Below are 22,164 nucleotides of genomic sequence, written 5' to 3'. Positions count from 1 at the left end.
CTTTCCCTAATCTTGTATGTCTAAGAAAATGGATGATTTACCAATGCAAAAAGTCTAGTAACAAAATGGAAGACATAGAACCACCCAAAAGTAACATCAAAGCAAACGCTGGAAAAAAACAAACTCCTTCCTCATTCTTCAAAGCTATGTGAGGATAAAAACAGGTTATGTGAATGGCTGCAAGTATGTATAGGGTACACAGGAAAAATAACTGATAAAGGGATAATTTAGTACAATTATCACTTAGGGGAAATTCCAACCAACCACTTGTTATACCACAAATCTAACAGATTTATGTTTTAGAAGTACTTTTATCTTCAATGGTGAAGACTTTTTGATAAAAAATACAGATTTTCTGTTTGTAGTTATCATAAGTTGATGAGAGAAAAGAAAAATAATTACATTCAATTTTGAAAAGAAATTTGAGTTTTAACTCTATGTATTCTGTGTTCATAAAGTAGTGAACTTCGGATTTTTTTTAAAAATAAGTTTTCTTCAATTAGATAAATAAAATTTATGTCAGAATACAATGAGGATAGGACAAGCAAAGAAAAACGAAGATAAGAAATTTTTAAAAAATAAGTAATAATGAAAATCTATCTGCTACCTTGAATTGCTTCTTCATAAAACAGAGCAAATAGAAAATATGATCACAGATCCACAAAGGTATATAATCAACAATACCATAATGAATTATAAACTTAATATTCTATACATAAACTCCAAGGATTAACTGCTAGAAACTATTATAATCCAAAACCCCAATTTGCTTTTCCTGCCTTTACCTACATTCAAGAAGGTTCCAAAAGATATCAGTGACCAAAAAGCAGCAGATGCCCTTCATACAGCTAGTATACAGCCTCTTCTTCATGAAGAACACCCAGTTTAGTTCCTTACGTCTGCTAAAGCATATCATCAAGCACTGTGAAATTTCTGCCTATGCAATATTCCTTATAAGCACCTCATTACAAGGTTCAAACTTCAGAATCAATCTGATATTAGTAATTGTAAATGTAAACAGAAAGAAAACATTTGTGAAATGAAGACTGTCATTAAGGCAAACTTACATGCAAGCTCTTCCCATAGTATGGAAAGTACATTAAGTCAATCAAGCCGTCAGGAGGAAAGTAATTTATCTCGACCATGCCTTCTTCCTGTGATTTGAGATAGCAAAGCTAAAAGTTAACATCTGCTTACATAAAAATGAACATAAAATTAGAATGGTAACCCAATGATAAAGTGCAAGACCTTCAAAAAAAGGCGACTGAGCTACAAACTTAGAATAACTTCCAAAATAGATTTATTTCTGGCAAAGTTACACGCTGCACACGTGCTACAGTAAGGATTATTAACAGCCGTATTTAAATTAGTAACCAAGTCAAGACAGCTTGCCTTCATGTTTCCCTTATAAGTCAAAGAAAAGGGGAATGGTTAAGAAGATACTCATTGCAATGAGTAATTTAATCGAACAAAAAACCCCAAAGTATCCACAAGCAAGCCTATGTATTTTTGGTGAAGCAAAAGCACGTATGTATTTAACTTGAAGATGAATTTCTGTTTAACGCCAGGTTTTTAAGCCTCCTAAATTAAGAACAATACAACCTTTCACAGCCTCCCTGCAATGGTGTTCTATTTCTAACATTTGTTCAGCTAGCCTTGAGATACAAGCTACCTGAAAGGACCCCAAGTTTAAAACGGTGATGTTGCTCGAGTTTCTGTGTGTCAGCACCATCTTAGAGGAACAATATACATACGCATGCCCTTATTGCCTGACTTTGCCCTATAACCCCAGTCTTGTTATAAGAAGCAGCTACCCACAAAGTTGCTGCCTAATTTCTGACGAAGGAGTCACCCAGTCTGGAAGATATACAAAATACGTACATATGATTGACTTGTCCAGACACAGGCTCTCAGTGTAGCGATATGCAGACACGTGTCCCTATATACAGTGTTCCTCAGGATGGTGTATCCTGGCTGGATGTCAAACTACCTCAAGTTCAAACCACTAGGCAATGCCCACATCTCATGGGACTTTTTTGTAATAAGGTAAACATATTACCTTGATAAAGGGAAATGCCACTAAAACAATGCCCCCAAAACGTTAAACCCATCTTCAGAACATCACTGCTTGTTCAATGTAATTCACAAATTCCAAGCGTATTAGTAACTTTGGGTTTTTTTCTACACTACGTAGGCAATAGCTGCATTAAAAAGATACAATCCAAAGTTCAGACCACAACTGCAGTAATGTAACTATGAAAAAGAGAAACGCAAAGATCAAAAAAATAGTAAATAATAAGCCACAGCTCAAAAACACCTTTTCCTCATCTCCTCAAAAAGACTTACAATATGTTGTTTAGGATATCGCCGCATCCATGTTCCTTTATAGTCTAAATTACTGCAAATCTGTATTTAAGTATTTTGGGCCTTGAGCTAGCAAACATACTTACTAAGTTGAAATGTGTTGCTTTTCACCGTTATTATTTTATTCAAAGCTCATGCAGCTGAAAATACTGATTTTTCAAATATATTTCTGAAATAATGGTTTAAAAATCAGAATACAGAGTAACATGAGAAAGATAAATTGGAGCAGAGCTTTCTGGAGCAGCTAAACACAAGGCATGTACGCAGTCACAAGTATATACACATTAGGCTATCAATGCTATAACAGAGAGATTCTGGGACAGGCAGACAGGCAAATGCTGTGGGGTTCGGCATTTTCTTTAATAATTAGTCCTAATTAATATCCCTATACAATGAAGAAAAAAAAACCCCACAACACCTCATAAGCTGCATTTGTTGAAGAGCTTCAAGAATCAGTCTATGAGTGAGTGTCACTTTTTCTGCTTACCTTTTACAATTTCCACAAAAAGTTGCAGGCAGTCAGCAAATCCTAAAAATCAGATTTAACTGTACAGAGAGACTTCCACCTCACTTACTGGGTCTTTATTAAGACTATGTCTTAGAAAGAGTAATTCTGCAGATGTACAAAGATCCAAGGAAAGAACTTAGTCAAGACTGTCCGTAATCATTTGGGAAGAAATGGTACCATTACACGAGATAAAAAGCAGTATCCACCAGTAAAAACTGTAAACCATCTAAGATTTCTGCCATAAAAAGCAAGGTAATTTGGATGTTGACTATGTTGACAATAGCAAGGCACATAGTATTCGTAATCTAAGATTTCTGCCATAAAAAGCAAGGTAACTTGGATGTTGACTTTGTTGACAATAGCAAGGCACATAGTATTCGTGCAGCTATTCTTCATTCTTGTAAACTAGAACATAATACCTAATACAAAGTCAAGATGGTCACTAAACAGCAGAAATACATATATTTTGGAGTTAAGATTTTTTTTTCTGTAATTAAAAAAAAAATCATGCATCAAATCTATGAGTTTTCAGTAAAGGTAGTTTTAACTTGAAATACTACTGCTGCAAGATGTTCCAGCACACATGAAACAGCACACTTCCGGCCCCAAACTAAAGGCCTAAAATGCTGATATTCAAAGTTCTTGGAAACACAATCCTGTTTTGGCTTGTTTCTCTGTAGAGATCCTCAAGATTACAGCAGCTCAGTTTCTGTGGGGTGCAGGAGGCAGAATCAGCTGTAACTAGTGTCTGATACTGCGAACACCCACTTCCCTGATCTACAGAAAATAAGAGTGATGACAGCTACCACTATGTGGGGGCAGAGGGGAGAGCATCCCCGACTATCAAATATGTTGACTTTGAAATCACAGATTTATCTAAAATTTTTCTGTTTTAAAAAAAGAAGAAAGAAGAAACACCTAACAAGAGAATGCCTGAAGAACATAAGTTTCACAGTGAAATACTTAAGTGACATTTCAGGTGGCAAAGTCCAGCAGGATGCACAGACCCAACTTTGTATTTGAGAGACTTAGCCTCTTCATTTAAAAAAAAAAAAAAAGTTTTTTCCATTTAAAGTCAGATTTTGTTAAGTCCGGGCAGACACTTCTCCAAATTGCTATCAATATATGTAAAAACTAGAAATATTTAAAAACATAAATGAAAAAGGAAAAAATCTGTAAACAGCAAATTGCCAGGTTAAAAAAAAAGGCTGCTCTATAATGAAGAAATCACGAGAGTAGTACTTTCACTGTGCTCAATTAAATCAGCTTTTAAGCAAAATCCATCTTTGTCACTCAGATGTTGAAGATTTCTGATGTAAAATTGAATATTATTGGTAAGTTGCATTTGTGCTATGACCTGCACAAATATGGTAATATGTTCTATGAAGACAATATCCAGCATGGGGTTTGTTTTCAGAAATGTGTCGCCTGGATTAAAATTCACGGTACACCCTGAATTCTTTTAATCCGCATTTGCTGTTGGCAACACAGAAGGAAAAAAAACAACTCACAACACAAAATACCACAGCAGAACATGTGAATCACTTAAAGACAAGGTAAACACCCTGAATAAGGGAAGCAATAGAGTACAATCACTGCACTTCAACTTCTCTTATGAGCCAGTATTTAGGGAACATTCAGATACAGTGGCAGACGCAATGCAATTACGAATTTGTCTGCACATTTTTGAAGAATGGATACAAAGAAATCAGTCTCAAATACATGAAACAATCACCTTTACTTGCATCAGACTGTCATGGGGAGATCAAAATTTTCAGAGACTCCAAAACCCGAAGTATTAAAGTTTATGCCTACCACTGGTATCTAGGATGAAGGCCGGTACACTGACAGTATTGGTCTCATTCACTGGTGAAATTTCCTAGCCTACATTTTTATCAGTCACCTCAAGCTAAAATCCATGATTCCACCCCCTGCTCAAGCTGCTAACTTAGCAAGGCTTTCACTGCTTCCCAAGCAGTCTAGGAAAAAAATATGCAGAAGTATTTACTATAGTTGCTATAAAACATTCTGTGTAAATCTATTGGTGTACGACAAATATGCACAGATTAGCCATTGTACAAGTAATTAGCCATTAGCTTGTACTTGATTTGAAGGCAACTTTTACTTGAACAGTAACATTAGTTTCCACAGTGTCTTACCCACCATTTATAAAATTGTCTAAGGTGCACTTGCAGCATGGAGAAAAAATAAAAATACAGGTTATGAGATGAGGAAAAAAAAAAAACACACAACTCAATAAATAAACAAACATAAAATGTATATTTACAAATAACATGTATGCATTTTCCTTGACTTTAAAGCAAGTTAGGTAGCTCAAACACATTTAAAGATGAAAGAACAACAGCGAGAAAGTATTTTTAGAATTACATTGAAGAAACTAAAGACACTAAAACTAAACTAGACACACAGCAAGATGAAAACAAGGAAAAAATACAAAGTCTAAATAGAAAGGAAGAAAGTGAAATAAATGTTCTGACACAGTATTATTATTATTACACTTTTCATTCTAATCACAAGGAAAAATAACTACACACTTATTTCTTACATTAAGAACTGACCTTAGATGTACAGTGTATATGTGGTTCTCCTTCAGGCTTTAATCCAATTATCTAAAGGAAAGAAAGTTAAAATATTTATAGATTTTCTTCCCCTTTCCAGTTTTACAAACTCAATTTAACTTCTCCCCACTTAATATGACAAGCGTTCATACAGGGAGCAAATCTACCTAGTGTAATTTTTATATGAAGCGCAATTTTAGACTAGGACTATGTTCAAGTTGTTACAATGGCCAAAGAAAGGACTATCACCTTATTTTATGCTCAGCATGTAACACTAACGGCTCAAACAGTTAGCAGTTCAAGTAACGTGTGACATCACTGAAAGACAGATACCTATTAATTCAGTAAAGTTTTCATCACCTTACATGGTGTAGGAGAATGCGTTACGTTCTCATTACATTTCTAGAATGCAGACATGAAGTAAAGCAGTTTACCTGCACACTGGCTTAGAATCTGTTACGCAGAACAGTAAGCAAAACCAAAGAGCACTGTACTCATTAAAACAGGGTTTTCAGATATTTTGGTGCAAGTAATCAAAAGCCAGTACTTTTAAGTATTAGAATGCTCAAAAAACTCACTTTGTTTTACTCTCTCAAACACATGAATTGCTAGACATTTCAGTAAATTACACTACTCCAGGAATGCAAATATTTTGAGATGCAAACTGGACACATATTTCAGTCCTGTTCTACAGACCGTGGTAGTTGGGAACACTTATACCGAGTATTAAAACAGAAGTAGGCACTTACTCTGTTCATTTTCACAAGGACGCAGGGAGTTCCTTTAGAATAGCCAAAGGTCTTATCTTCCTTTCCAGAGCACTGTCCAAGCTCAGAGAGGTTAAATCGACACGCCTTTTTAACAGCAACATCATTCTGATCAAAAATCCTTCCTGGTGTACAGTTTATGTTTTGGGATTGCTTTGAATCATCATATGCTATGGAACAGAAATTGCTTGTAAATCAGTGGTATAAATCAAACAAGTAGCCAAAAACTGCCTAAGTCGATATAAACATCTAATTTATAGTTGTTACTTGTCTAGAAGTTTTCTCAAATGACTACTTTCAGAGCACTGTATCTCTTACATCCATCTCAACAAACACTGTTGCAAAGCCTATCAAGAAGCGGCACTGTACTTGAATGAAAGAATAAAAAGAACATTACAAAAGAAATAATGCTGTCTTGCTTTTTGAATTGTATCCATAATCACTTCATTCATTAGCATCATTAATTTCTGTACATACTCATTCTATACTTCATTCTAGTATTCACATATTCATTCTATACTTCGTTTCGTTTCTGTACATGTGCTGGGTTGTTTGCAGAGAATGACTTGTGGATGATGTGAAGGTTGGAGGCTGTCTTGGGCACAGCAATCATGAGATAGTAGAGTTTTCAATTCTTGAGGAAGTAAGAAGGGGGGTCAGACTTGGGCCTGTTTAGGAGACTGGTTGACAGAGTCCCTTGGGAGGCAGTCCTGAAGGGCAAAGGGGTCCAGGAAAGCTGGAAATCCTTCAAGAAGGAAATCTTTAAGACACAGCAACAGGCCACCCCCATGTGTCGAAAGATGAGAGAGCAGAGTAGAAAGGCAGCCTGACTAAACAGAGAGCTTTGGCTGGAGCTCCGGAATAAAAGGAGTCTGTGGCCTGTGGAAGAAGGGTCAGGCTACTCAGGAAGACTACAAGGATTTTACAAGGCTGTGCAGGGAGAAAATGAGAAAGGCCAAAGCCTAACTGCAACTTAATCTGGCCACTGCCATAAAAGACAATTAAAAATGTTTCTAAATGCGTTAACAGTAAACAGAGAGCTATGGAGAATCTCCATCCTCTGCTGGACGTGGGGAGAAACATAGTGACCAAGGTAAGAAAAAGGCTGAGGTGCTGAATACTGTCTTTGCCTCAGTCTCTAACAGCAAGACCAGTTGTTCTCCAAATGCCCAGCCTCTAGAGCTGAAAGACAGATTCAGGGAGCAGAATGAAGCCCCCATAGTCCACAAGGAAATGGTCAGTGACCTGTTGCACCACTCAGTCGTGTACAAGTCTATGGAGTCAGATGGGATCCACCCAAGGGTACCGAGGAAGCTGATGAAGTGCCCACAAAGCCACTTTCTGTGATTCACTGGCAGTCCTGGCTAACAGGGGAGGCAGCGGTTGACTAGAGGTTAGCAAATGTGATGCCTATGTATGAGAAGGACCAGAAGGAGGATCCATGGAACTAAAGGCCTGTCAGTCTGACCTCCATGCCAGGGAAAGTCATGGAGCAGGTCATCTTGAGTGCCATCACACGGCATGTACAGGACAGCCAGGTAATCAGGCCCAGTCAGCATGGGTTTATGAAAGACAGGTCCCCATTGACCAACCTGATCTCCTTCTATGACAAAGTGACCCACTTAGTGGATGAGGGAAGGGCTGAGGCTGCTGTCTACCCAGACCTTAGTAAAGCCTTTGATGCTGTTTCCCACAGCGTTCTCTGGAGAAACTGGCTGCTCATGACTTGGATCAATGTACTCTTTGCTGGATAAAAACCTGTCTGGACGGCCAGGCCCAAAGAGTGGTGGTGAATGGAGTTAAATGCAGTTGGCAGCCAGTCACAAGGCATGGTCCCCAGGGCTCAGTGTTGGGGCCTGTTCTCTTTATGGATGATCTGGACAAGGGGATCAAGCACACCCTCAGGAATTTTGCAGATGACACCAAGCTGCGTAGGAGTGTTGATCTTCTTGAGGGTAGGGAGGTTCTACAGAGGGATCTGGCCAAGGCCAGTGGTGTGAAGTTCAGCAAGGCCAAGTGCTAGGTCCTGCATTTGGGCCACAACACCACTCTGCAACACTGCAAGCTTGGGAAGAGTGGCTGGAGAGCTGCCCATCAAGAAAGAACCTAAGGGTATTGGTTGACAGCCAGCTGAATATGAGCCAGCAGGTGGCCAAGAAGACCAACGGCATCCTGACTTGTACCAGCAATACCGTGGACAGCAGGAGTAGGGAAGTGATTGTCCCCCTGTACTCAGCACTGATGAGACTGCACCTCAAATACTGGGTTTGGTTTTGGGCCCCTCACTTCAAGAAGGGCATTGAGGTGCTGGAATGTTTCCAAAAAAAGGCAACGAAGCTGGTGAAGGGTCTAGAGTCCTGTGAGGAGCAGCTGAGGGAACTGGGGTTGTTTAGCCCAGAGAAAAGAAGGCTCAGGAGAGAGAGACCTTATTAATCTCTAAAACTGACTGAAAGGAGGTTGTAGCAAGGGGAGGGTCAGTCTTTTCTCCCAGGTAACAAGCGATAGGATAAGAGGAAATGGCCTCAAGTTGTGTCACAGGAGGTTTAGGCTGGATATTAGGAAACATTTATTTACAGAAAGGGTTGTTAAGCATTGCAACAGGCTGCCCAGTGAAGCAGTGGAGTCCTCATCCCTGGAAGTATTTAGAAAAACATGGCTTAGCGGTGACCTGGTAGTTCTGGGTTAATGGTTGCACTTGGTGATCTTTAAAGGTCTCTTCCGACCAAAACGATTCTGTAATTCTCTAATTCTAAACTAATTATGTAGTCTAAATTAATAATGTATTAAAATACAAACAATCAAGCTTTTACCTGTAAATTAAACCAGTTTTCCCTTGGCACGTATTTCTTTTATCAACACAGGAAAACGTAAGCACCTCAATGACTAATATTACATTGACTCTACATTTACATCAGACAGTATAACTGATATACTGACATCCCAAACTGTTCCTCACTTTGTGTGTCACAAGCACACGGATCACATTGTTACAAACGCCTATCTATTCACACCTAACAAGTTTTGTGGTTTTGTTCCCTTCCACTACACCCCACTTCTAATTAAGCATAAACAAAATAAAATGGAAAAAGGGAAAGTTCATCCAAAATACCAGAGTCCAAAACCCACTACACTGCAGAACACACAGATAATCATGAAATGCAGTATTTCTCCCAGGAACTCTTGGCGAGCATTGAAAGAAAAACCTACCAGAAGCTTTCAGTAGGCATCAAAACTACAAATCCAGAGAGATTCAAGTACAGCTGGTATAGCCAACAAAACAACTCATGCACGCGGGTAGCACCTCCTCAGTTCTAAATTACAAATTTTGAGGGGTTAAACTTACTAATATTTTAAATTTATTTCTATATTACTAGATTAAGTGAACATACAGGCTTAAAGTAACATATGAAAAAATTAGTGATTTTGCTATCCTTCAGTCTTGCCCTGTGTTACCTTTTCTCCGTGTTCTAAATTCAGTAATTTTATATTTCTACCTGTAAATACTGTGGATTGGGGTGAAAATAAATAAATTATTAATAATTTAATCTTTGTGTGCCCCATTTTTTTAAAGAGGCAAATGCTCAGTTCTATAGACTAAAAAATTCTCAGTTACCAAGCCATTTAGATGAAGACTGATCAGTTAAGTCTTGATAAACTTTCCCTCCAAATACATGACCTACGTAATTTTCCACTGAATTCTTCTGGCATATGTAATTTCTACATCTTGTAGTATGTAAACAACCATGTCACAGAACCACTGGACTAGGGCCCCAACCTCTCCATTATGTACTCCACTGTTCCTCATGCTCAGGCTCCCTGTCCAATATAGGTACTGATACTCACCTTTTTCTGTAAAGTATATACTTTAATAACACACATGACTAGAGTAAGCCTGAACTTGTAACAGTCTTCATCAGCCCTTGGTAACTACAAGCGAAAAAGGAAACTAATGTACTCAACATTAAGAATCCTGAATTACTTGGGCAGCTGTAAGTAACTTACTTACATTCAAGGAATTTTCTGAGTGTAGAAACATATTCCGCATATGATTGAACGTCACTCTTGTTAAAGTAAAATTCCAATGCAGTGTCTGGCTTTGGTGAAATCATAAGTCCTTAAAAAGAAAAAGCGAAAATAAAAAACTAAACAACTTCTCTTCCCTGCACCACTCTAACCTTCTGACAAAAAAAAAAAGATTTGAAAGATTCCCCAATCAAAACAGACAAGCCAAGTTAGCTGTTAGTCTTTTCCTCATTCTCCTCAAACAGAAAGTTTAGATGTCATATGTTTCAGGGAGAATACAAGAAATTTTATTATACCACTGCACACATGTCACTTGAAAGGAGCATGCCTTAGTAGGCTGTGGTAAATATGAATGCTCTTGCGCTGCCTCTCAGGCTGAAAGCACCAGACACTGCAACAGTCAGAGCTCGTCTGCTGCAGTGAGGGCCTACGGCTGGCTTCATTCAGCTGCTGGCTGCGAGTACTGAAGCAGGAACAATCGACAGCCAGGACCGGCAGGAGAAACAAGGACACATTACCAAAGCTGAAGTCCAGTTTTGTGTTGAGGGTTGAAAAAGGCAGACACTGACACGGAGTTTGGGCCCTTGATAGAGGTCAACTGTCCTCCTTCCCAGGATATGGGTAAAGAAAGGTAGAGTTAAATCTTAGGGACATTTTTTGTAGCAGGTAAAAGCAAAAGGCATACTCTCCTCATACATACAGCCCTGTACCATGTTGGTTGTCACTAACATAGATATCTAATGCTTCAGCGGCAAATGAAATAGCATTACACCACTAGATATCGTAGAAGATATTAAATACGTTCAAAAAAGGGAGTAAGAGTGATTGTTTTATTCATGCTACCTTAAGGTAACTCTTACTTCATTTAAATGGATATTTCATATTTCATAGAATGGATAAAACCCCTGCAGTTATGATTAACAGATGACTGTCTGTTCACGTGTCTTCAAGAGACCTGACACTGCAGTTCTGAAAATTAAAAAAAAAACCAAAACCTATTTTTTAACAGATTAGTTTTCTTCTAAGTTAGAATATTAAAACAGTTTGATCAATGTCAAATTTGGCATAAGGGAAGAAGTTGCAATTACAGCAACAACTAATTTTATCACGTTAGGATGCAAACCCCATTAGAACTAGATTACCAAATGAATAAAATTTAAGGCAGAAAAGAAACCCATCTCACAAAATAGAAAAAAAAAAATCAGGCCTTCTTTTATCATCTTAAATGCTTATTTTGAATAAACTAAAGTGGGAAGACAAAGTCAGATAAGTTGTCTCAACGGTGGATTCTTCATACGCTACTGTAGGTAACCAATCACGGTAAGCTTTTGGAAAGTATATGGAACGCTCGATTAAGCAGTCCAAGTCTATTAAGGCTTCACCTACAGAAAGGACCAAGCCTCTCATCCAAAGGCAGAAATTATTACAATTACCTTTATTATTTCCCAATTTAAAGTATATACTAGAAATTTATCATAGACAAACGTTTTTTACATTCTAAAAAAACCAAAAAACCCCAAACGAAACAAAAAAACCCAAACTCAGATATAATTTAACGCTTTTTATTCTACTTTCTTTGTGGGATTTACAGTATATCATAAATTCTCCTTTCTGCATTAGCAGCAATTAAATTATATCCAGGCAAGCCACAACTAAATGCCTTAATGACCAACAGTCCATACCACTTTTCAATACCATTTTTGACTGCAAATTACTTTGCAACATTACAGTCATCATCAGTCTCCACATGGAACTGGAATTCAACCAAATACAAGGTAATTCGCAACAGGGCTGCGGGGGTTTTACACACGAAGAAATTGTTATTATCTATAGAATTATAGTGTAAATTAAAGTTTTAGATGCTGTTTTTCAAAGTGACTATAACAAAGTAACTAAACTAGTCGTCAATGAATGAAACAGTAATCTGAAGAGATTTATTGCTTCAGGATAACTTCAGAAACACAGTAAGAGGAATGGACTGCTCCAGTTCCAGTGGATCACAGTCTGCCTAGAGACTGTAGCGCAAATTCTGAAGAAAATGCTATTTGAAGGACTGGTGCATAGACTGTGAGAGATGTAGGATTTGCGCTCTTCTAGAGGAACAGAATTAGCAGCCTCAACACAGTATCACATCTAGGATGGTAACAGAAATTACATTATCCTACAGTTCCAAGAGGGATACCAAGAATTTTTTTAATCATTTGGATTTGATTAGTAGTATTATATGCCAGTGTACAATGCAAGTCAAATCTCAATTATAAAATAAATCAACAGATAGATTTCCAACCATGTTTAACACAAGAGTAAAACCTTTGACCTACGCCATCCAGGTTTTGTGTGAAGAATTTTTTTTGTTTTTTACAATTTAAAGTCTTACAGCCAGGAACATGACATGTTTCACTGCAAGTGAAAAATGACAGAGTTAAAGAGAAACATTAAAACAGAAATAAGCAATTTTATTAACTTCTATGTATGAATAATTAAAGGCATAGTTAACAAAAAAACTGTGTTTCAGAAATGGAGTTCTTAAACTAAAGACTGTGGTATACATACTTTTTAAAACAAACATTCCCTGTGATTTTTCAAAACAAAGGAAAATTAATGCCATGAACTGCGAGAGACACGAGAGAAAAAAAACATCACTGAAGACCAGAATTAAGTCACAGCTAGCCACAGCTCCATCCACTACCAAGGTTCAGACTGCCACAAGGGAAACGGGGAGAAATAGTCAACTAAGCCTCCTTCTTTTTTCTTTTCCGTTTTTCTTTCTTTTTTTTTTTAAACTAAGCAGGTCTTTATTTTTATTATCCTTTCCAGATTGTAGCCCATTCTTAGCTTGAAAAAACAGCATGAATCCTAAAGTATCCCTTAAAAGACAACATGTTTTAGAGAAGGCCTGAACACTACATCAAAACACATTTTGTTCAGAATCCAGAGATATTTATTGCATTGGCCTAATTGCAACTTGCTCACGTAAAGATTACTGGGTCACCTTAAGTGCTGATGAAGCTGCTGCAAGATGCTGGTTAATTTTAAGAATCTAGAGCTCCAAAAAAGGAAAAAGTATTTAAAAAAACAATGTCTAACTTCCAGCAAAATATTAATATTGCATAACATTTAGTTGTGTTGTGTTTTTGTTGTGTTTTAAACATAGATTTAGTTCCTAAGACAAGTTGTTATAGAATTTGAGCTATCATCAAATTTTCAGGTGGCCCAATCATAGAAGTTGCATACACAAACCAAATACTTACACAGTCTTCAGAAGCAGTAAGTAGAAAACACTAATCTCTTTGTTAAAGTATGCAGAGGCATCTTTTAAATTTTTCAGAGTAAAAATCCTTTTTTTTCCCAGTATGGAAATACACCAAAGTAGAGCATATAATGACAGATTTTTGTAATACATTTAAACCAATCTTTATAAAAAACCTCTAAAAATTTTTATAAAAGAGGAAACAAAAGGAAAAAACAAAAAAAGACAATCACGTTATTATTGATTTTTATTTGTGCCGGGGTTTTATTCTGTCACATTAGTTCCTTGAACCAGCCAACCATGGTATATACACATAGGAAGCAGCAGTTCCAGCAAGACACCATTTTTGGTGGTAGTTACATGTTACATGGACTTAACTTCATCATAAAATGGGACCCGCCCTCTCCAGTGGATCCCTGCATAACAGGTAAACAACTCCTGGAATCCAGACATTCCACGTTGGTTGAAACGAATCTAACAATATAATGAAAACTCTGGAAATGCCCTCATATCATAATCCTTACATGCTCTTCAGAGGATCACCCCCACAGTACAGCCTTCCTGCACTTTGTTCAAAGTACCAAATTTTAATCACAGGTGGCCTGCCATTTGATCCTCCTGAAAGGAGGTTGCAGTGAGGTAGGGTTCAGTCTCTTCTCCCATGTAGCAAGTGATAGGTTGAGAGAAAATGGCCTCAAGTCGCACCAGGGGAGATTTAGGTTGGATATTAGGAAAAATTTCTTACACACAGAGGGTTGTCAAGCATTGGAACAGGCTGCCCAGGGAGGTGGTGGAGTCCCCATCCCTGGAAGCGTTCAAAAGACATGTGGATATGGCACTGAGCAGTACGGTTTAGGGACCCTCACAGTGCAGGATGAACGGTTGGACTTGATGATCTTAAAGGGCTCTTCTAACCACATGATTCTGTGATCCAAGAGAACTGGTTTATTTAAAGTGATTTGATTAAATGGTAATCACGCTTCTACAACAGTATGTTGTGTGGATGTGCAAGTAAAACTGCAGTCCACACACGACAAATTCTACTGAAAAGAACTTAAGAGAAAAAACAGCAAAAGTTAGCACATACATACAAAAAGTTACTGTATTTATACTATAAACATACACAACTTGTGTCACATCAAGTTTTAGCTTCGAAACCTGTAAGTAATTTAATAATAATCACAGTTCCCCATAAGCCATTGATACTTCAAACTCTCAAATGAAACTCAGCTGTTTAAACCAGACAGAGGTTTATGAAAAATAAATACACTGTTACCTGGACTAGAAATCCGGTCACGGTATTTTGGTATATCACTGCTCAGTAACCAGACAGAGGTTTATGAAAAATAAATACATTGTTACCTGGACTAGAAATCCGGTCACGATATTTTGGTATATACCAGACAGAGGTTTATGAAAAATAAATACATTGTTACCTGGACTAGAAATCCGGTCACGATATTTTGGTATATCACGTAAGTAATTTAATAATAATCACAGTTCCCCATAAGCCATTGATACTTCAAACTCTCAAATGAAACTCAGCTGTTTAAACCAGACAGAGGTTTATGAAAAATAAATACACTGTTACCTGGACTAGAAATCCGGTCACGGTATTTTGGTATATCACTGCTCAGTGTCTGAAGCATAACCCACATTGTGAATGTGAAGAGTGCTGCTAGGAAGCCATAAAAGACCAGATAGAAGAGTAAGATCAAACCTGTAAAGAAAAAGCTAAAATTACTATTTTCATTTCCGCTAATTCCACTACCTATACTGAAAATCAAAATGGGAAATAAGCAATACGTTTGGTTTTGGTTCCTCCCACCCCATCCCTTGCCATTTATCGTTGTAAGTCAATATGCCTCTAGCACACGTATATATTGCACAATGCAGAGTAGCGCAAGCAAAACTGTTTTCTTCGTACTTTCTGGCTCTTAAAATTTACAGAGCATTTTGGCATCTCTATTTTTCAAAAAGCATGATTAAGACCCACCCTTTGAGCTACATAGGAAAGCTGACAACTGTTTTCTTCGTACTTTCTGGCTCTTAAAATTTACAGAGCATTTTGGCATCTCTATTTTTCAAAAAGCATGATTAAGACCCACCCTTTGAGCTACACAGGAAAGCTGACAAAGATGACTAAGCAGTCCATTAAAAAAAAAAAGTTTCATTTATTTAAGGGAGTCATAGTTTTGCATCTGGAAAAGAAGGGGTCATGGGGAAGAGGAAAGAACTGAGTGAAAAGATAAAAACGTTACACTGGATCCAGTGCAGGTAAGAAGCAATTGGTCCTTTGATAACATAGTTGATATTTGAGAGAACTCCACACAGAGCATTCATTCATACCTATGACCTGTTATAAGAGATTTCTCAAGGTGCGCTTGATGTTTTTGAAAACAAATGAAGCTGCCTATTCAGACTTACCAAAAATTTTTGCCTAACACATCCACCTTCTCTATCAATCTAACTCAGGAACCTAGCAACATTCCTGAATTCACCAATTACACAGATGTTACTAGCTTCAACCTGGCAGTTGCTTAAGGAAGAGCTCCTCAAAATCTGAAGGAACAGCCTCAAGGAAATAACCTGTTACGACACTGCACCTCTCCATCACTCAGCTGCATCAAATCACTAAGTGCAAACACCATTTAGGAAAACAGCTTGAAAGCTTACTGTGACTGAGTGTTTCTATTTTTCTCCCCTGTTCTTTTTTCCCCCCCATTTTTCGTTATGCATACACAGACATGCACTCTGGGAACACGGATCAATTGTTTACTGAAAAGACAAGGTAACAGACAGGCCAAAGCGAAACACCTTCAGAGAACATACGGACTCACATCAGCTGCAGAGATTTTCGAAGAACTTTCTGCCCTTTTTCTCAGAAGTATGATGCATAACCCTGATTTAAAAGCCTTTTAGTATTTGGGACAGCTCAATTATTTTAGTAACTAAGTTTTCAGTCAAGGTTTTGTGTTCTAGCAGTTTTTGGTTTTTGACCCTGGTGGACCCATGTTAGTGTATCTCATTAAAGCAAAAAAATAACAGCATACTGTTTGCTATATTTCATTGGTTTCGTTTTCAGAAGTTCAGAATATGTATTGATGATCATTATTAGATTACCTTTTAAAATTCACATGTACCTGGAGATAGTTTCCAACTAAAGATGAAGAATATATACTATATAGATGGAAGACTTACTAAAAGACATTAAAGATTCAACAGAAATCATTCTATTAAATGAGTATACAATACTAACCTAAAAAAATGAGCCCATGATTCTGTTTTAAGAGTGAATTGCTTGAGACTTAAGGATACATGCATAGACATTGTCAAAAAGAATGGGAGCTATACAAGTATTGTGGAATTCAGATGCCCGCAGAGAGTCATATTTAAAACTTTTCTAATTCTAATATGTAACCAAATTACGACATATTCAAATTTTATAGAAGATTCTAGCTAATAAGGCTGCTATCACAAAGCCAAAGAGATATAACTCAGGTCAAGAAAAGTACAAAGCCATTATGCACCATTCTGCCACTGATACTTAATTAGATGACAGAATCAAGTACAGTATTAAGTAGAAAAGGAAAAAGCAAAAGCAAAAATGACTGTACCCCAGTGATGTGTACTGTCCACTGGAAGATGACAGAAGGAAGCCTAACCCCTGGATCTTGTCCCAGAAACTGCTTGCATTTTGCACTGTACTATTTTCTAGTGTACTACAGCCCCCAATAACCCATGACTGCCAAAGATGGAAGTAACTGTATCACTTCTGAAAGAATTCAGTGTACATATATTAAAACAAGGTGATTCCCAATTTATCTTTACTATAACATAAATTCGCTGCAGCAGCCACCTGAATGTTACTCGATTTTGCTTTTTAGTTTTCAGTTTCACACGTTGAGAAAGTTATTTACCAATCTGCAATGATCTGAAAGGAATCAGCTATTTAAAATACATTTGGGAACAACCGAGATGTAAGACTCAATGCAGTGATTTGAAGTTAAGTAGCAAAGTACATGAACACAAAAACAAGGGTACTCTGTAATGAACAAGACAGGTAGACATCTAATATAAACTATTTCTAAGGCTATTTAGAAGCTGAAAAGAGCATATAAAAACAAATAGTAGAACTCACAGTCGACAAAAGCCATTACAGAAGCTGCATCTGCATTTGGCACACCAGCAATTTCCTTTACCTATAAGCTTAGAATTTCTTTAACTGGGTCCAAAACAGAACTATTATCTTCTGATTAATACCCAATGTATTCAGGGTATCACAAAACCAAAACAAACTCACTTACAAAACCTTTGGTCAGATCTCATTTTGATCCCTACAAGTTAATCAACCATTGAACACACTTTCATCAAGCTGTCTAAAAAGTATGCTTTCCATCAAATGACCAAGGCACTCAATCAGTTTCTATGGAACAGAAAAAAAATGTTTTACATTTAAAAGAAGACAAGCATCTTTTGTGGCAATTAGCATAAAAGCAAGAAATTCAGCAAAATCTTTTCATTGAGCTATTTCAGTATACATCTGTATTTTAACTTCCAAAGGATGCTAAATTCACCAGGTAAAAAAACAAATTAAAAAATCCTTTCCTGCCCACTTGTTTATTACTGATGGGCTTAGCAGCACCGCAGTGGTGCACTTCTATGCAGACACGACCTTAAGTATATGGCCACATATGATAGTATTGGCCCATAGCATAATATATCATCTGCAATACTGGTCTCGGATCTCAGTTTGAAGATCTGATCTGAAGAGCTGATCCAAGCTGCTGCAGCTTGCTTCCTTCGCTCCCTCAGTGGAGGCAATGGTGCCTACCCACCTAGACAGCCTCTCTGCTCCAGTGGGGAAGAAGGCTGCTGGGGTCTCCCTTTTCTGCCAAGAGCTGCAGTGGAGCAGAACTGCTATGTGTGAGCATGAGGGCTGGGTCCCCAGAGACTGCCTACAGACAGAAGGTCAGTACTGGGCAAAACAAGAGAGACCACAACGTCTAAAACACAGTGACTGACTCTGTAGTGGACACTGCAGCGTGAAGTCCCTTATGGAGTCCTTATGCCTCCCAGCAACACCATATCCACCAAGGCTACAGCACTAACAAGGCTAGAAAGACTGTTTCTATTCACAGCCCTGAAACTCCACTAACTTCCCCAGTCCATGCATACAGACATAAAAAGAAATTATTTTTAATCTTTATTTTAATATAGTTTGTAAATGCACTGCAGAACACTAACTGCTAGACTAAAGTTTCCTATTTATGCTACTTTGCCACATTAAAAAAAGGGGGGAAAAACCAACAAAAAATCCCTCTGCAACCTCTAACAGTCCAAACTGAGTAGGTTGCTCTTTGTGAGCCTATTAGTATTAATTATCCTAAGCTAATAAGCTAACAAGTCATAAGCTGTCAAGAAGCTCAGGCAAAATAACTTCACATAACACTGGATTTCTTTTCAGGAAACAAGTTGTACGCAAGTAACAGCGGAAAGCTATCCTCCACATTTACTCCAAGGAAAGTACAGCTACCACATCTAACATGCAAGTCAATTCAGTTGTTGCAGAACATCTTGCTACACCAAACCCTTCAAGTCTCCCAGTCCTTGACACTGAAACTATCACACAAGGAAAACTGTCAAAACCAAAAGTCTGCATTTCAATTTACTTAGCTGTTTTGGGGGGATTTTGTTTGTTTGATTGTTGTTTGGTCCTTTTTTCTTTTTGCGGGGCATCATAGTACCAAAAACGTGCCCTTCACATCCTAACCATATGGATATAGTCAGATCTGGAAAACTGCTAATTCTGAACCAACACTAGTGGTTGGGAGATACACATTAGTGTCTCCCCACACATTAGTTGGGGACTGTTTGCAGGAAGCAAAACACTTCTCTACTATGAAAATTAGAATTTTTGATGCTGGTGAATGCAAGGTATCATGTACCTGGCCATCATTTCCATGACAAATACAAGCTTTCCAAATTTGAGATAGCAAAAGCAATAAAAAGCATGTAAATCTGACATAAACCAGGTTGGCAGATCTACCGGCAACAGACATGGAAGAAACCATGCAAAATCACCTGCAACAATGAAAATGAAATACTATCTTTATGGTTTGTTGGATTCCACACTGCATTGGTCAGAATTATCACCTGTGTGATAATCCTTCAGTATCTTTAACTAGGGGGATTTAAATACCTAAATAACATTACTAGTGACCACCAACAATGCCAGCAACATCAAGGATGTTGCATATGGATGTCCTTGCCTTAAAATAAAATAACTATACATATTATATAAGCACTAATAATTTTAGAACTTTATTCCCCAGACATGTGAGAATTACTATGTCCCAAATTTTGAGGATAGTAGGGGGGAAGAGGAAGAAAGACGGAAGGAAGACTTCAGGAAGAAATCCTGTCCTGTGTTACAGCTTATTTTGCAATAAGCCAGTACTCCGCTTACGATGCGGCTAGATGCTGCAGAAGACAATAAAAATTGTCAAGTGCAACACTTGCAAAGAATCACAAAAGCCAGTGCTTAATGTCATGATTAAGCATTTACAACACACAAAAAAAAAAAAAAAAAAAAAAAAAAAAAAAAAAAAAAAAAAAAAAAAAAAAAAAAAAAATTCACCCAAACCCCTCAAATACCCTTGCTGTACCACAGGAGACTACCGATACCTGCAAGAAGAGAAAGCAAGCCTTCTTTCTTCTGAGCAATCTGTGTCATGGAAAATAAAACATTCTTCTGTTTTCTCAAATATTAATCTATTATGATAGACAGTATCATAGAAAAGTTTAGTAAGATTTTGACTGCAGTCCACTTCCTGGCTGTGTTGGAATTTTTAGATGAACTGTCCATCTGCCACTATTCAAAATAAGAGTACCATGTCTCTCCCCAGTTCACAATTTTGACATGTAAGTCCTTCTACTCCAGTGGCAGTAATGCCAGAATGTTTAATATTACACTAACTGTGAGGAAAGCTAAATGACAACAAAACTCTGCTCAAAACACTGATAAAGAACACAGAAAAATCAAGTCAGAAAAGTAGTTAAAACTAAGTCCTAGCAAGAACTCAGTGAAGACTAAATAGAAACAAACCTGACTCTTTTGTTATGGTGACTGACAAGACTACACACGCACTGACATGGTGGAAAGCTTTCCTAAAAATAAGATGGTGGGTTTTGTTGTAGGGTTTGTTTGTTTTAATATCAAGCACATATTTGTGCACTGAAGGATACAGCTAAGCATTCAAAACAATATTCAGTAGGTCCAAATTTCTATGTACTTCAAGACAATGCCACCTCTGCCTTGAATGTCTTGACACAATTAGCTTTACAGAAAGGGTTAAATAGGCTTGACATGACATCTACTGTGATCGTAAATTAAATATTGTTAGACTTTATATTGCAGGTTTGGGGGGTTTTTTATTAACAGATTATTTTCCTATAACCTTGAAAAAAAAAAAAGAGCTTACTGCCTATATTGTAAGCTTATATACAGATTTGAGTATGTAGTGATCATCCCATTACAATACTTTCATTATGATCTCGCTCTGCTCTTGCTATAATTCTAGACATGCTCAGCACCTTGCCATTGCAGGCAGGGCTAGTCTTCCTTTTACTCACAGGAAGGCTCCACATGTCAGTCTTTCAAGTTCTCTCTTTGCCCTACCTTATTTCACCCTGTGTGGAACCCCAGAACTGAACCTCCCTCCCATGACCTCTGTGAGGACTACTAGCACCCCTTATGCCTTGTTGCTGAGAACACCACCAACTTGTCAACAGTGTTTTGCAGTACTTTCTGTTTCTTTAATACAACAAATTATTATAACAGATAATTTAAAGTGTAAGGGTTTTGATGTTGTTATATTTGGATACTGATTTGTGAAAGATTCAAATTGAACCGTCCCTCAAGTCTGAAAAAAGTAAAGTAAATATCTCTCATATTTTACAGCAAGAGGAGTTTTAGTACAGGGTTTTTACCAAACTGTAAAAGGCAACATACCTGTTATATAACAAAGAGTACAGGACATGCCTGTGTTAGATCTTTACAAATCCTGGTGTAGAAATGGCAGAAAAATGTGAGTACTCCAATGCCATAACACTCAGATTCAGAGAATCACTGCCTTGCAGTTACAATTTACATAAACCCTGAGGACTGCCTCAGACTCAGGGCAAAGCATGCACATACTGTGAATAATTATTTAACAGTTTCTCTACTGCTTCTGTCTTATTTCTGTGAGGAAGCTGTCTTGAGACAAGAGAAATACACACGAAAGAATCAGAGCCAACTGAATTCTTATTATGCTGCCCCTGAAGGCACCACAGCCAAGTGGACTGGCAACCAGTGCTCTCCTTTTCTACCTCCCTGACTTTCAGAGGGGAGACCAAGAACAGAAAAGCAACAATAGTCAGTGAGATTGCTTTAAGTTCACATCAGTACTGCAAGGGCAGACGTAAAACTAAACCCTGGATCCTCCTCTGTGCCAAGAGAGCCCTCATTGGTGTTCTGCAATTAAAAAATAAAAACCAAACAGAAAGCCACCACACGAACCTCCAAAATAGTCAAAGACTATTATTTACTCAATATATATAATTAAATAAGCACAACATGTTAAGCACAACATGCCAGGACAAAAAATATTCACAAAAAAATACACTGAT

General features: G+C 37.5%; 1 protein-coding gene across 1 annotated transcript in view; it reads right to left on the bottom strand.

Moving 5' to 3' along the window:
• Positions 1–15,211, bottom strand: part of ATP1B3 (ATPase, Na+/K+ transporting, beta 3 polypeptide) — a gene marked incomplete at its 5' end in the record, with an annotated part of 18,452 nt that extends 3,241 nt beyond the window's left edge. The window contains 5 exons of the mRNA XM_010140080.1: positions 1,068–1,154; positions 5,452–5,502; positions 6,201–6,388; positions 10,225–10,332; positions 15,083–15,211. Of these exons, the coding sequence (XP_010138382.1) occupies positions 1,068–1,154; positions 5,452–5,502; positions 6,201–6,388; positions 10,225–10,332; positions 15,083–15,211 (563 nt within the window). The remainder of the gene's footprint in view (positions 1–1,067; positions 1,155–5,451; positions 5,503–6,200; positions 6,389–10,224; positions 10,333–15,082) is intronic.
• Between the last annotated feature and the right edge of the window lie 6,953 nt (positions 15,212–22,164).

Source organism: Buceros rhinoceros, unplaced genomic scaffold, assembly GCF_000710305.1.
Source record: "Buceros rhinoceros silvestris isolate BGI_N320 unplaced genomic scaffold, ASM71030v1 scaffold2197, whole genome shotgun sequence".
In the NCBI taxonomy this organism is placed as follows: Eukaryota; Metazoa; Chordata; class Aves; order Bucerotiformes; family Bucerotidae; genus Buceros; species Buceros rhinoceros.
Note: the sequence above shows the minus strand (reverse complement) of the source record. Positions and strands in the feature narration are given on the sequence as shown.